Raw genomic sequence first — 13,546 nt, forward strand, 5'->3', positions numbered from 1 at the left:
GTGACAGGCACCTGTAATATCCCAACTACTCAGTAGGCTGAGGCAAGAGAATTGTTTGAACCCAGGAGACAGAGGTTGCAGTGAGCCAAGATCATGCCATTGCACTCCAGCCTGGGTGACAGAGCAAGACTTCACCTTGGAAAACAAAACAACAAAACAAAACAAAAGATGAAGTTATACCAAATAGAGTAGTAGTCAACTGTGAGTCTAACTGAAGGTCAATCAAGGTCAGATTTTGTACTCCACAGAAATATCTCAGTGCCTCCCTAAAACTGAATACCGTCAGGCTTGAGCTAGTTATCTAAATTTTGCAAACAAATATTGTCTTAAGCAGGCTTAATCAGTGACTTAGCTACCGGAATAAATGTTTGTACACTGGCAGTAAATGAAGCGCATGTAAACAAGGGACTCACCTTTTTTCCCCTGAGGATCATGGCAGTTTTCATGGATGCACAAGCCCCAGGCTGACCAGGAAGATACTATGCAGTCCGTAGAGCAAGGGTTATTGCAGAGCTGAGAGGGCAACGGGGCGGGTCCCACACATAATGTCTTTTCCACAGGTCTAGAGACTGAGGGACAAAAAGATAACGGACCATGTCACATTTTCTGGACATCCTTAGCATTGTTTCTGCCTTTATTTGCATGCCTGCCTTGCAAATAAAACTTTATAGCTAAAAAGAACATATGCAAAGAAAACATCAACACTTCCTAATATGTGTTGTTTAGCTCACATGATTAGTATTTTGGTTGAGAAAAGGCAAAGAAGACAGTGGCAAAGTGCATGCACTTGAAATTCCTGCGTTGCAGGGTATTCCCTGGGAATCAAAGAGAGAACTGGAAATATCATAGATACAAATTATCTAGAGTTATGACTTTTTAAAAAATTAAATGGCTTTGTGAAGTTTCAAGACGAGTCTATCTCAACTATATAAATGACTGGGTCACTGTGAAAAAAATCCAGATCGAAGCCCTGAGGTAGAGTGTTTAGCATAACCAATCTACTGCTGTGACTCCCCTGAGTGGGGGAGCTGGCAAAGACACACAAGAAAAATGGTTCTTAGGATAAGAAGAAAATTCAGAATCTGTGACTGCAGAACTGGCCCTTGGAAATCAGTTTCATTTGTGAGGTTACACAGAGGCCCAAGTGTCCCCTTGGAAAATGACTAGTAGCTTCCAACTCTTCCGGGTGTGCACCTGCACCCAGCACCCAGAGTGGGGCTACATGGAGGTCACTTCAGGTTGCAGCAACCATCTCTCCATCAAGTGTTCACTATGTATCCTCTGTATGCAGATACTTTATTTTTTTTTTCTTTTATATTTTTGCTCTTTTTAATTTAATTAATTAATTTATTTTTTGAGACAGGGTCTCACCCCGTCACCCAGGCTGGAGTGCAGTGGTACCATCATAGCTCACTGTAGCATCAACTTAATCGATCTTCCCACCTCAGCCTCCTGAGTAGTTGGGACCACTGGTGCATGCCACTACGCTCGGCTAATTTTTTCTATTGCTTTTTGTGGAGAGAAGGTCTCCCTATGTTCCCTAGGCTGTTCTGAAACTCCTGGGCTCAAACAATCTGCCTCCGTCAGCCTCCCAAAGTGCTGAGATTACACACGTGAGCCACCATGCCTGGCCAGGAGACTCTTTCTAGGCACCATGAGAATACACAGAAGAAGGAGAAAACAAGATCCTAACCCTTGTGAAGATTGTAATTTTATAGGAGCTAGGATAGTAATACTTGGAGATGACACTCTAAAGGAACAGACAGATGCATTAAGTAATTATTCTTGCATAGAGAGACCCTAAACTAGGAAGGCTTTGAAGCAATCTAGAGTTTCTTTTAGCAAATGATTAAAGTTCCAAAAATGTTACTTTACACTAGTTTGTACTATTGTCTAAATATTTCTGATATGTCATTTCCATTCAGTTGAGAAGACCAGAAATGCCTCCAAGGTGGACACTGAGGTGAGAGGAGTGAGTTGTAAATCACACCATCTATTTTCTGTCTTACCCTTAACACATGTGTAAGAGTCAAATCTGGTCAGAGTGAAAATAAGTTGCAGCACTGACCAGCAGAACTTCGAACACCAAAATAGCAGCAAAATAAAAAAATACTGTCATGACATAGTTGCAACCCATGGGGAAAAAATATTTCTAATGAACAATGAGGCAGCCTGAGCTGCTTATGAGGGTAAAAGGAAAAGAGAAGCTGTGAAAGAAAATAATAATAATGTTTTATTTGCAATTAATTCTTTTCCAGTTTACCAAAAGGATTTGATATGACTTAAAATAAAGGGCAAGTGCAAAGCAAGATTGCCAATGTAAATGTTACAGTTTGCAAGCCATGTGGAGGGGACAGAGAAAGGAAGAGAGAACAGGTATTAGGGGAATGTAAAGGGATTGTCCAGGGAGACTGAGGAGACGTGGCAATCAAACAAAGGTTGTGCTTAAAATGGGAACAATAGGATGAGAAGATGGAGTGACCGGAACCGGAGATGCACAGATGAGACTGATGAACCATGGGTAAAGGGGAACCCAAGAGATGGGGAAGGGGTTTGTGATTCCGCCCCAGGGTTGAGGAAATCAAGACACACACAAGACAGTCATTCATTGAGTAAATCATGCATTCATTTCAAAACACTGAGCATTCATCTAAATCAGGCACTCTTGAGTGGTGTCTGGTTACAAGGAGCTCTCAGTCTAAAAGGGTAAATCAAGCAGTATATTAACAGAGTTGATGAAAGAGATGTGCCAGAGCATTGTAAAAGTAGAAAGCTGCATAGCTGGATGGCTTAAGGCAGACGTGTATTTAAATCTGGTCTCATACATGTTAGCATGTGTTCTCATAAACTCAAACTTTAGTTCCTAAAACAAAACCTTAGTAATGATGGAAAAGAAAGTGGGCCGTGTAAGCTGATGTTTAATAAGCATTTATAATGCATGCCAGGCACTAGTTATAACCTGCTTATCAACATTAATTCATTTAGTCTGCATAACTTCCCTTTGAGATATATGTTGTTATTATCTCTAGTTTTAAAATAAGGAAACTGAGGCACAGAAATGTTCACTTATTCACATTCCCAGCTAGTGAGCAGTGGACCTGGGATTGGGATCCAGGCATCTGGGTCTGAGTTTATCTTCTTAATCACAGCTCCATATGACCTTGGCATTTGTCATTCAACCTATATTAAGCACCTGCCATGTATAGGACACTTCTCGAGTGGCCTTGGACTGATGCAGTTTTCCCTCTTTGTTGTGTGTAGCTTCCAAATATAACTGTAGAATGAGCTGAAAACGCAACATCCAGAGATAAGGGGGAAGCTAGCCAAAACAGCCCCGGCTATGCTCCAGTCCCCCATAAGAACAAGATGTCCTTCAACATTTTTAGCCCAGCATGGCAGGCTTCCCCCAAGATAAAACTCAAGATGGGCCACTTTTCAGGGTCCCTCATCTGCAGTACAAGTGGGGTATGCACAGTGAAGACCCCATCCACCCTGGGCAGCTTTCTGTACCGTGGGGCACCAGCTCACAATGAATCGTAGGCATCTGTTGTCCCTTGCTGCATATCTGTGAGTAATAAATCTGCTTCATATAACTTGTTGCATATGAATGTATTCTCTCCCACTGGACTCAGACAAGTTGGTAACCAGTGCACAGTGGACCTACATCACACCATTCGTCAACACTGTGTTAGGTGCTGAAGCCATAATGGTGAGTAAAACATACCAGGTTTCTGTCTTCATGGAGTCCATATTACAGCAAGAGCTGATAGTGATTGTATATGGGTCCACGAATCCTAGTAAGACTGGAAAGCTGTATTACTGCCCTCTTTTCCTTGCCATGGCTGTCTCTCTCATTATTAAGAAGATACTTGAAGCCCCTCAGCCCCAAGATCCAGCTGACAGCTGCTGCCACAACCTCTATACTTGATGTAGCGCCCTGCAGTTGAAAGTACTCAATCAACCGGAGCAACTCTCAGGCACACAGTAGGCAAGCACTACAGTGTATCTGAAGCTCCCAGCATGTCTGTGCAGGAAGGGCTTATGGTTGGCAGTGCAGCTGAAAAAAGCCTGGGAAATATGTTCTGAAGCTGCGTTTGTCAAGGACACGGTGTCTACACAGATATTATGCTTATGTGGCTTATTTTTGGAGGCCTGTTGAGGATTATGGGGGCTGTGAGGTTAAGCCCCCAGAGTCCCCTTTGATAAATACTTAACTGTCAATTAGTTGACTATTGAACATTAGAACTAATGGTACTCTCAGATTTGAAATTAGAGAAGGACATGGGTTGCTGGAAAAGAACAGCGAAGGATTCCTCTGGGGACTACTAAGTGACATATTGGAGGACCAGGGGTAGGAGAGAGACCATTTGTCAAAGTAGTTACGTCTCTTCAGCACCTGCTGTTTTGATGGACAGTGAATCTTAATCCATATCAATAAATTATTCCAGTGTCTGGTGACAAGTCTAAGATGCTTCATTTAGACACTGAATCAATGTGCTTGGGTCAGCCTGTCTCTATCACAGACCCACTGTGCCCACCCCAGGCTAAATTTGTTCTAGAAATAAATCATGAGTAAGTCACAAAGAACTCACCAGCTTCAGACCACTTAGCAAGTCACATCTTCCAGAGAAGAGTAAACAGGATATTTCTATGCTCCAACAGTCAATAGGACTTTTGGAGCTAGAGGGAGCTTTAGAGCTGATTTAATTTACTTCATCAATTTTACTGAAAACTAAGCTCCGAAGACTGGGTGGTTTCTCCAAGTTCATTCACCAAGCACAGAGCAAAGCAAGAGCTAAGCCTCTACCCAAGTGGCCAGCTCATCTCTGTCTATCCTTCTTGGTTTTCCTTCCATAGAATGAAAACCTCAGACAGTGCAGATGTGATCATTTCTACTAAGGATATTTTGTTTATGAATCACAGTGACCAGAACTGGAGGCAACAAGTGACACAACAGATCCAAGACTCTTTAAATAAATTTAACACTTTAAACCCTTTATACCGTTAAATAAAATCCAAATCCTTCCCCTCCTTCATTGCTACTGCAAAACTCCAGTCTTTTCCCAAATGGTCCCCATCAAGGAGGCAGTGAGAACAAAATTTGCTCCAGTTCAAATGACAATCATACTTTTAAAAAATTTGTGGCTGTTCATGTTGAAATGAATTTATCTCAGGAAGTGGGCAGGGTGAAGGCATTTCCTGGGTCACCTAAAGTTGGGCGATCTATGCAATTTACTCTGAGTCTTCGGTTCTCTTTGACCAAACTCCAGCCATGACATCTGTAGTAAGAACTGCTGCTTTTCTATTCACCTGCACTCCTTTCTCTGAAACTACTACCTGAAACAAATGTATTTCTAATAATTAGCTCTGTCTTCTCTTAATGCAATAAGCCCCTACGAGCAGGTCTGTGCTCTCCCACTTCCTCCAGCTGCCTCTTAGACCATGTCACCTTGGAGCCTTCTGCCATTCCTGCGTTGACCAACTGCCAGACTAGATAAGCAATTATCCAAGGTCTTGTAGGCTATTTAGGCCTGGTAGGCAGCAATGTTAATCCCCACAGAGACTCTTCATGGTCACAAAATGTTAGAGAGTCAAAATAACATGTAACTCAGACAAATCTGGATCACTGCCTAGCAGCATCTTTCTAAATGCTAAGGAAAATATTATAGTATTGTAAGTGATTGCACATATGCAGTAGTCATTAATATTTTGAATATTTTGGTGTGTAACCTGGAATTTTTCATTTGCAATATGAAATTATTAAATTGACCTGCCTCACAAGAAATGTTAAAGTCTGCTACTAATGATTGCAAAGTCACCTTATATAATGAATTCCTCCATGAACAGAATGTTAATTAACAGAAGGAAAAATATGCTGGGTAGGGGATATGTTTAATGTTAACAAAAAAAACTGTTCTTAATTCTAGAAATGAACAAAGTTCATGATTTTCGTTAATGACATAGTGAATTCAGATGAGCATACAAATTCATTCAAAATGAATTGTAATTAAGAGGAAAATGCCTGTTGTGATCATTAGTATGTAACTGCCATTGTAAAGATAAATGAGTATCATTCTTTGAAATTAAATCAAACTCTACTCCAAACTAATTTGAATTAACCCAGAAATAAGATGCTAAAGAATCAATGAGTATACATTTTCCCACCCCTATTGATAGCCATTTTGTAAGATTTAAATTTCAGTGCATTTAAACTCCTCAAAAAGAAATTAAAATAGAATTGCATAATAGTATTTAGTTAATTATAATTAATAGGCATGTATCCCCCTTTAATTTAAATCCAAGAAGTTATATTTGCTTAAAGTAAAAAGAAGTACTATAAAGAGTCATTGGCGCTTTCCTGTTTTTAAATATATCTATTACTGAATGAAAAATCAAGTCAGTCTTTCAAAATTCAGAAAGTGTTGGAAGTAATTCTGCCAAGGCATACCGGAGTTCATCTTTCCTTTAGGACAAAAAGAAGTATCTTACAGATGGTAGAGGAATTCATCACAAGGTACTAATTTTTTCCCCAGCATTTTTAAGAAAGTAGAGGTGAAAAGAAAATAAAGGTACTGTTATTGTCTAAGAACCCCCAAAACCTAAATTATTTTGCTTGTTTTCTACTTTAGGGGTACCTAAGTAACCTTACAAATAAAACATTCTATCTTCAGTTAATTTTAAATATGATCTTGACTTCCAGAATATAACAACAACCTCCTCAAAGAAGTCAAAGAAGTTATAGTAATTTCCGTTTTCCAAATCAAATGAAGGCACCGTAAACCTCAAAGGAAATTCTCACTCAAAGACTCAGAACTCCCTAATTCCATGGGCTTTTCCAGAAACAACCAGAAAAGCATCAGCAATTGCTCAAATTTAATTTGAAACTGATGAAAGAGCCCACTTATGTAAAAATGCTACTTTCTAAATGATTTTTGAGAAACAATATTGCCCCTGATATATTCATTTAGGGAGTACGCTGACTTGGCAGAAACTCCATCCACCTACTGCTAAAATAAATAGGCCTCTTCTACAGACTGAAGGAGTCAAATGGTGGAAGGTGAAAGATAAATAATTTTACAATTTTAACCATAAAGCTATTTTCCTTCAAGAAGCATCATGCATTGTTTCAGTTGACTGTTGCCACGGGGATTTGCAAAGTAATGAATCAGTCTTTTAACTTAGTAAACAGAATAAAATTGTCTCCTAGCACTTATAGGCAGCTTAAAGCATTAAATCACATCTTATCCTATTATACCTAATAAAGCTTAATTTTAGCCATATTGTGACTCTCTTGGCAAAGTACCATGCAATACAATTTGGCAGGAAGATGTGTGTATATGTACAGCAGATTTAATATCTAAAAATAATTCCTGCAATTAGAAATAATTATGTAAAATTTGGCCACATGTCAAAAAGTTTTCTGAATTTCATTCATTTCATATAGCCAATTAGAAAATGAATATCAACCAGTGATTTTCCTAATGATAAAGAGTAACAGCGCCGTACGCAAAGATAGAAAAACACACTTCAGGAGAAAAATAAAGGCAAAACAAGTGAGGTACACACATAATTTTAGAAAGAAATCAAAGTCAGTAGCCACCAATTACATAATTAAGGAAAAAATAAAGTAGCCTTCAGCCATATATTCATCTGTTTCTATTATCATATGTTCTCTCCTCTGTCACCCTTTTGAAACTTATTTTCTGATTATTTCTCAGACTTTTGGCTCACAGATAAAAGAAGGGCATGAAGAAGATAGAACAAGAGCTGATCTAAAGGACATCTTATACAGTTCATGAAGTGAGAATACCATTATTGATGACACAGAAGAGAAAGGAAGTAAGTGAGAGATGGGGGAGTGGTCAGAAAAAGAGAAAAAGTAAAAAGGCCGAGAGGCAGGTAAAATGAAAGAGTTATCTCCAGAGATTTCAAGGGAAGAAATATGCAGTGTGAGGGAAGGGCAGGTTTCAAAAGGTCCAAGAGTCCTCTTTAGACCCAGTGCTTTGTAACTTATAATTCATTTTCTTTTCCAAAGAAACTATGACAACAGTTAAATGAAAGCCAGTCTTCCCAGGAATGATCACAAATGCCTATTTAACTGACTAATGTTGGTATTAATAGCTAATAGGCATTGACAACCCACTTGGCTCTTGTTGCTATGCTAATGGCTTTAATGTGATTTCTCATTTACTCACCACAACCACTCAGGTGCGTACAATTATCATTTCCATTTTACAGATGAGATAACTGAAGGTAAGTTATTTGCCTCAAATTACAAGGCTAACAAGTGACGAACTCCAGGCTTCTTAAATGTCCATATCCCTTAATACTACACTATACAATGATTTTGTATTTGCAAGAAAAATTATAATAGAAAAGCAGGCTGTTGTAGTAATAATTAACTAGGAAAAAAATAAGTGACCATTTTGTCTGCTTCCAAAAAATATTTGAAGTGAGATAAAATAGAAAAAAATAGGTTTAAAAATGTCACCGTTACAAGCTAAACCTTGGGAAAAGTAAGTGTTGTTAAAGTAAAAGAAACTAGGTGAGTATTTTTGTGGTAATTCTAAAAGGTACTTAAGATTATTTCCAAAGGCTTGAGAGAGGGGATGAAATGTATTTATATTGACTATTTTCACTTTAACATTTAGTTGTAGGACCATTCCTAAAAACATTTGAAGAGTTCACTATAAGCACCCCTCCTCTTCAAGTTTTGCTTGAAGGGCAAAGAATGACCAAAAAAAAAAAAAAAAACCATTACAGTAGCTTTAAATGGTTTTGGGGGGAAGGGGTGGCAACTGGGTGCAAAGGTCACCCTCCACTAGCTACAAATACAGTCATGTGCCACATAACGACACTTCATCTCAAGGACAGATTGCACAGACAACTGTGGTCCCATAAGATTATAATGGACCTGAAAAATACCTGTTGCCTAAGGACATCATAGTCATCCTAATGGTATAGTGCAATGCATTATTTACATTTGTGGTGATGCTGTATAAACAAACCTGTGGTGCTGCTAGTCATATAAAAGTACAGCACATACAATTATGTACAATATATAATACTTGATAATAAATAATAGTATTACTGGTTTGTACATTTATTATACTACACTTTATATTGTTAGAGCGTACTCCTACTGTAAAACAGCCTCAGGCAGGTCCTTCAGGAGGTATTCCAGAAGAAGGCATTTTTTGTTTTTGTTTTTGTTGTTGTTTTTTTATACTTTATACTTTAAGTTCTAGGGTACATGTGCATTGTTAACAAAGGAGATAGCAGATCCATGTATGTTACTGCCCCTAAAGATCTTCCAGTTGGATAAGATGCAGAGGTGGAAGACAGTGATACTGATGATCCTTACCCTATGTAGGCCTAGGCTAATTGTGTGTGTTTGTGTCTTAGTTTTTAACTAAAAAGTGTAAAAGTATAAAATAAAAAATAAAAAAGTTAAAAATGGAAAAAAGCTTACAGAAAGGATAAGATGAAAGAAAATATTGTTGTGCAGTTGAACAATTGTGTTTTTCGTTTAAGCTAAGTGTAATAACAAAATAGTTAAAAGTTTTAAAAAATTGAGAAGTTTATGAAGTACAAAATTAAGCTAAGACTAATTTATTATTGAAAAAAGGAGTTTTAAAAATAAATTCAGTGTAGGATAAGTGTACAGTGTTTACAAAGTCTACAGTAGTGCATAGTAACATCCTAGCCCTTCACACTCACTCTGGACTCACTCACTGATTCACCCAGAGCAACTTTGACTCCTATGAGCCCAATTCATGTAAGTGCCCTACACAGATGTGCCAGGTTTTAATCTTTTACACTGTATTTTTATGGTATCTTTTCTATGTTTAGATATGTTTAGATATACAAATACTTTACCACCGTGTTATAATTGCCTACAGTATTCAGCACAGTAACATGCAGTACACGTTTGTAGCCAGTCAGCATTAGGCCATACCATATAGCCTAGTTGTGAGTGGACTATCCCAACTAGATTTGTGTAAGTACACTCTATGATGTACAAAGACAAAATCATCTAACAAAGCATCTCTTAGAAGGAACCCCCTCATTAAGCCCTGTATTAATCCATTCCCATGCTGCTGTGCAGAAATACCCAAGACTGGGTAATTTATAAAGAAAAGAGTTATAATTAACTCACAGTTCTTCAGGGCTGGGGAGGTCTCAGGAAACTTACAATCATAGAAGAAGGGGAAGAAAACATGTCCTTCTTCACATGGCAGCAACAAGGAGAAGCGCAGAGTGTAGGGGGGAAGCCCCTTATAAAAACATCAGATCTCATGAGAACTCACTCACTGTCATGAGAACAACATGGAGGTAACCACCCTCATGATCTCAATTACCTCCCACCGAGTCCCTCCCACATGTAGAAACTAAGGGAAATAAAATTCAAGATAAGATTTGGGTGGGAACACAGCCAAACCATATCATTCTGCCCCAGCCCCTCCCAAATCTCATGTCTTCACATTTCTTTCTTTTTTTTCTTTTCTTTCTTTTATTTATTTATTTTTTTGAGATGGAGTTTCACTCTTGTTACCCAGGCTGCAGTGCAGTGATGCCATCTCAGTTCACCACAACCTCCGCCTCCTGCGTTCAAATGATTCCCCTGCCTCAGCCTCCAGAGTAGCTGGGATTACAGGCATGCACCACCACACCTGGTTAATTTTGTATTTTTAGTAGAGAAAGTGTTTTCTCCATGTTAGTCAGGTTGGTCTCGAACTCCTGACCTCAGGTGATCTGCCCACCTTGGCCTCCCGAAGTGCTGGGATTACAGGTGTGAGCCACTGCACCCAGCCATGTCTTCACATTTCAAAATGCAATCATGCCTTTCCAAAAGTTCCTCAGAGTCTTAACTCGTTCCAGCATTAACCCAAAAGTCAAAATCCAAAGTCTCATTTGAGACAAGTCATGTCCCTTCCACCTATAAGCCTGTAAAACCAAAAGCAAGTTAGTTACTTCCTAGATACCATGGGGATATAGGCATTGGATAAATACACCCATTCCAAATGGGAAAAAATGGCCAAAATGAAGGGGCTACAGGCCCCATGCAAGTCTGAAATCCACGGAGACAGTCAAATCTTAAAGCTCCAGAATGATCTCCTTTGACTCCACGTCTCATGTCCAGGTCATGCTGATGCAAGAGGTGGGGTCCCATGGCCTTGGGCAACTCCACCCCTGTGACTTTGCAGAGTATAGCCTGCCTCCTGGCTGCCTTCACAGGGTGGCATTGAGTGTCCGCAGCTTTTCCAGGTACAGAGTACAGGAAGGCTCATGGGATTCACTAGGTCCCAAGTAGTGCAAGCTGTTGGTGGAGCTATCATTCTGGGATCTGGAGAATGGTGGCCCTCTGCTCACAGCTCTACTAGGCAATGCCCTGGTGTGGACTCTGTATGGGAGCTCCAACCCCATATTTCCCTTCCACATTGCCTTAGCAGAAGTTCTCCATGAGGGTTTTACCCCTGCAGAAAACTTCTGCCTGGACATCCAGGTATTTTCATATATCCTCTGAAATCTAGGTGGAGGTTCCCAAACCTTTATTCTTGACTTCTGTGCACCAAAAGGCCCAATATCACATATAAGCCACCGACACTTGGAGTTTCCACCCTCTGAAGCAACAGCCTGAGTTGTACATTGGCCCCTTTTAGCCATGGCTGGAGCTGAAGCAGCTGGGATGCAGGGCACCACATTTGAGGCTGCATAGAGCAGGGGTGCCCTGGACCCAGCCTATAAAATCATTTTTCCTTCCCAGGTCTCCAGGCCTGTGATGGGAGGGGCTGCCACAAATGTCTCTGACATGCCCTGAAGACATTTTCCCTATTGTCTTGGTGACTAACATTTGGCTCATTTTTACTTATACAAATTTCTGCAGCTAGCTTGAATTTCTTACCCCAAAATGGGGTTTTATTTTCAATAGCATCATCATGCTGCAAATTTTTCAAACTGTTATGCTCTGCTTTCTCTTGAGCACTTTGCTGCAAATTTCTTCTGCTAGATAGCCTAAATCATCTCTCTCAAGTTCAAACTTCCACAAATCTCTAGGGCAGGGGCAAAATCCCACCAGTCCCTTTGCATAGCACGAGTGAACTTTACTCCAGTTCCCAACAAGCTCTTCATCTCCATCTGATGCCACCTCAGCCTGGACTTTATTGTCCATATCACTATTAGCATTTTGGTCAAAGCCATTCAACAAGTCTCTAGAAAGTTCCAAACTTTCCTACATTTTCCTGTCTTATGAGCCCTCCAAGCCTCTAGGAAGTTCCAAACTTTCCCACATACTCCTATCTTATTCTGAGCCCTCCAAACCTGTTCCAACCTCTTCTAAAGTCACTTCCACATTTTCAAGTATCTTTACAGCAGTGCGCCACTCTCTGCAGTACCAGTTTTTTGTATTAGTCCATTCTCATACTGCTATGAAGAAATACCTGAGTGTCCGCAGCTTTTCCAGGTACAGAGTACAGGAAGGCTCATGGGATTCACTAGGTCCCAAGTAGTGCTAATTACTTTATAAAAGAAAGAGGTTTAATTGACTCACAGATGTGCAGGGCTGGGGAGGCCTCAAGAAACTTATAATCATGGTGGAAAGGGAAGCAAACACATCCTTCACGTGGCAGCAGCAATGAGAAATGAAGAGCAAAGAGGGGGAAAAGCCCCTTATAAAACCATGAGATCTCATGATAACTCACTATCATGAGAACAGCATGGAGATAACCACCCCCACGGTTCAATTACCTCCCACCAGCTCCCTCCTATGACATTTGGAGATTATGGGAACTACAATTCAAGATAAAATTTGGGTGGGGACACAACCAAACCATATCAAGCACCTAATGTCACTATAACGTAAGTAGCATAAATTCTTGTTATCAATTAAGAAAGGCCAGAGGTGAGAGTAAAATGTCCCTAAGGCAAATAATCAAGAATTTGAAGGGAGAAGGATGTTTAAAAAAATACAAAATCATGGTTAAGATAAGAATGTCTGAGAGGAGAGAAAAGGAAGAGGAAGATCCGGTAAGAAAGAGGTGAGAAAAATCAGAGGTAGGTCTCGCAGTCTCGCAGACTTCAGTCCTGGTCACAAAGTGCCCTTTTAGCCCACGGTGTGAATCAAGCAAGACAAACCTTCATCTGTGTCCCTTCAGAAGGTAGGTACCCTGACCTAAAGTATCTGAATGGAAATCTGTAATAATGATAGCAAGAAGGAGAAATCCACATTCTCTAAAATAATACTCTTCTCCAAAAACATTGTCACAAACTCTAAAGCTTAAACCTCTTTATAAGGGACGAAAAAAAAAGCAGACAAGGTCCAAGTAAGAACTCTGTGTCTCTGAGGCAATAATTAATAGCCTACCAACCAAAAAAAGTCCAGTATCAGATGGATTCACAGCTGAATTCTACCAGAGGTACAAGGAGGAGCTGGTACCATTCCTTCTGAAACCATTCCAATCAACAGAAAAAGAGGGAATCCTCCCTAACTCATTTTATGAGGCCAACATCATCCTGATACCAAAGCCTGGCAGAGACACAACAAAAA

The 13,546-nt window shown here is 39.8% G+C and overlaps 1 protein-coding gene across 1 annotated transcript in view; it reads right to left on the reverse strand.

Annotated features, from left to right (window-relative positions):
- The window catches only part of THSD7B (thrombospondin, type I, domain containing 7B), a 649,627-nt gene that overhangs the window by 525,469 nt on the left and 110,612 nt on the right, over positions 1-13,546 (reverse strand). Inside the window, exon 5 of the mRNA XM_011966357.1 lies at positions 414-569. Within this exon, the coding sequence (XP_011821747.1) occupies positions 414-569 (156 nt within the window). The remainder of the gene's footprint in view (positions 1-413; positions 570-13,546) is intronic.

The sequence above is a fragment of the Mandrillus leucophaeus genome, unplaced genomic scaffold (genome assembly GCF_000951045.1).
Source record: "Mandrillus leucophaeus isolate KB7577 unplaced genomic scaffold, Mleu.le_1.0 Scaffold759, whole genome shotgun sequence".
Classification (NCBI taxonomy): domain Eukaryota; kingdom Metazoa; phylum Chordata; class Mammalia; order Primates; family Cercopithecidae; genus Mandrillus; species Mandrillus leucophaeus.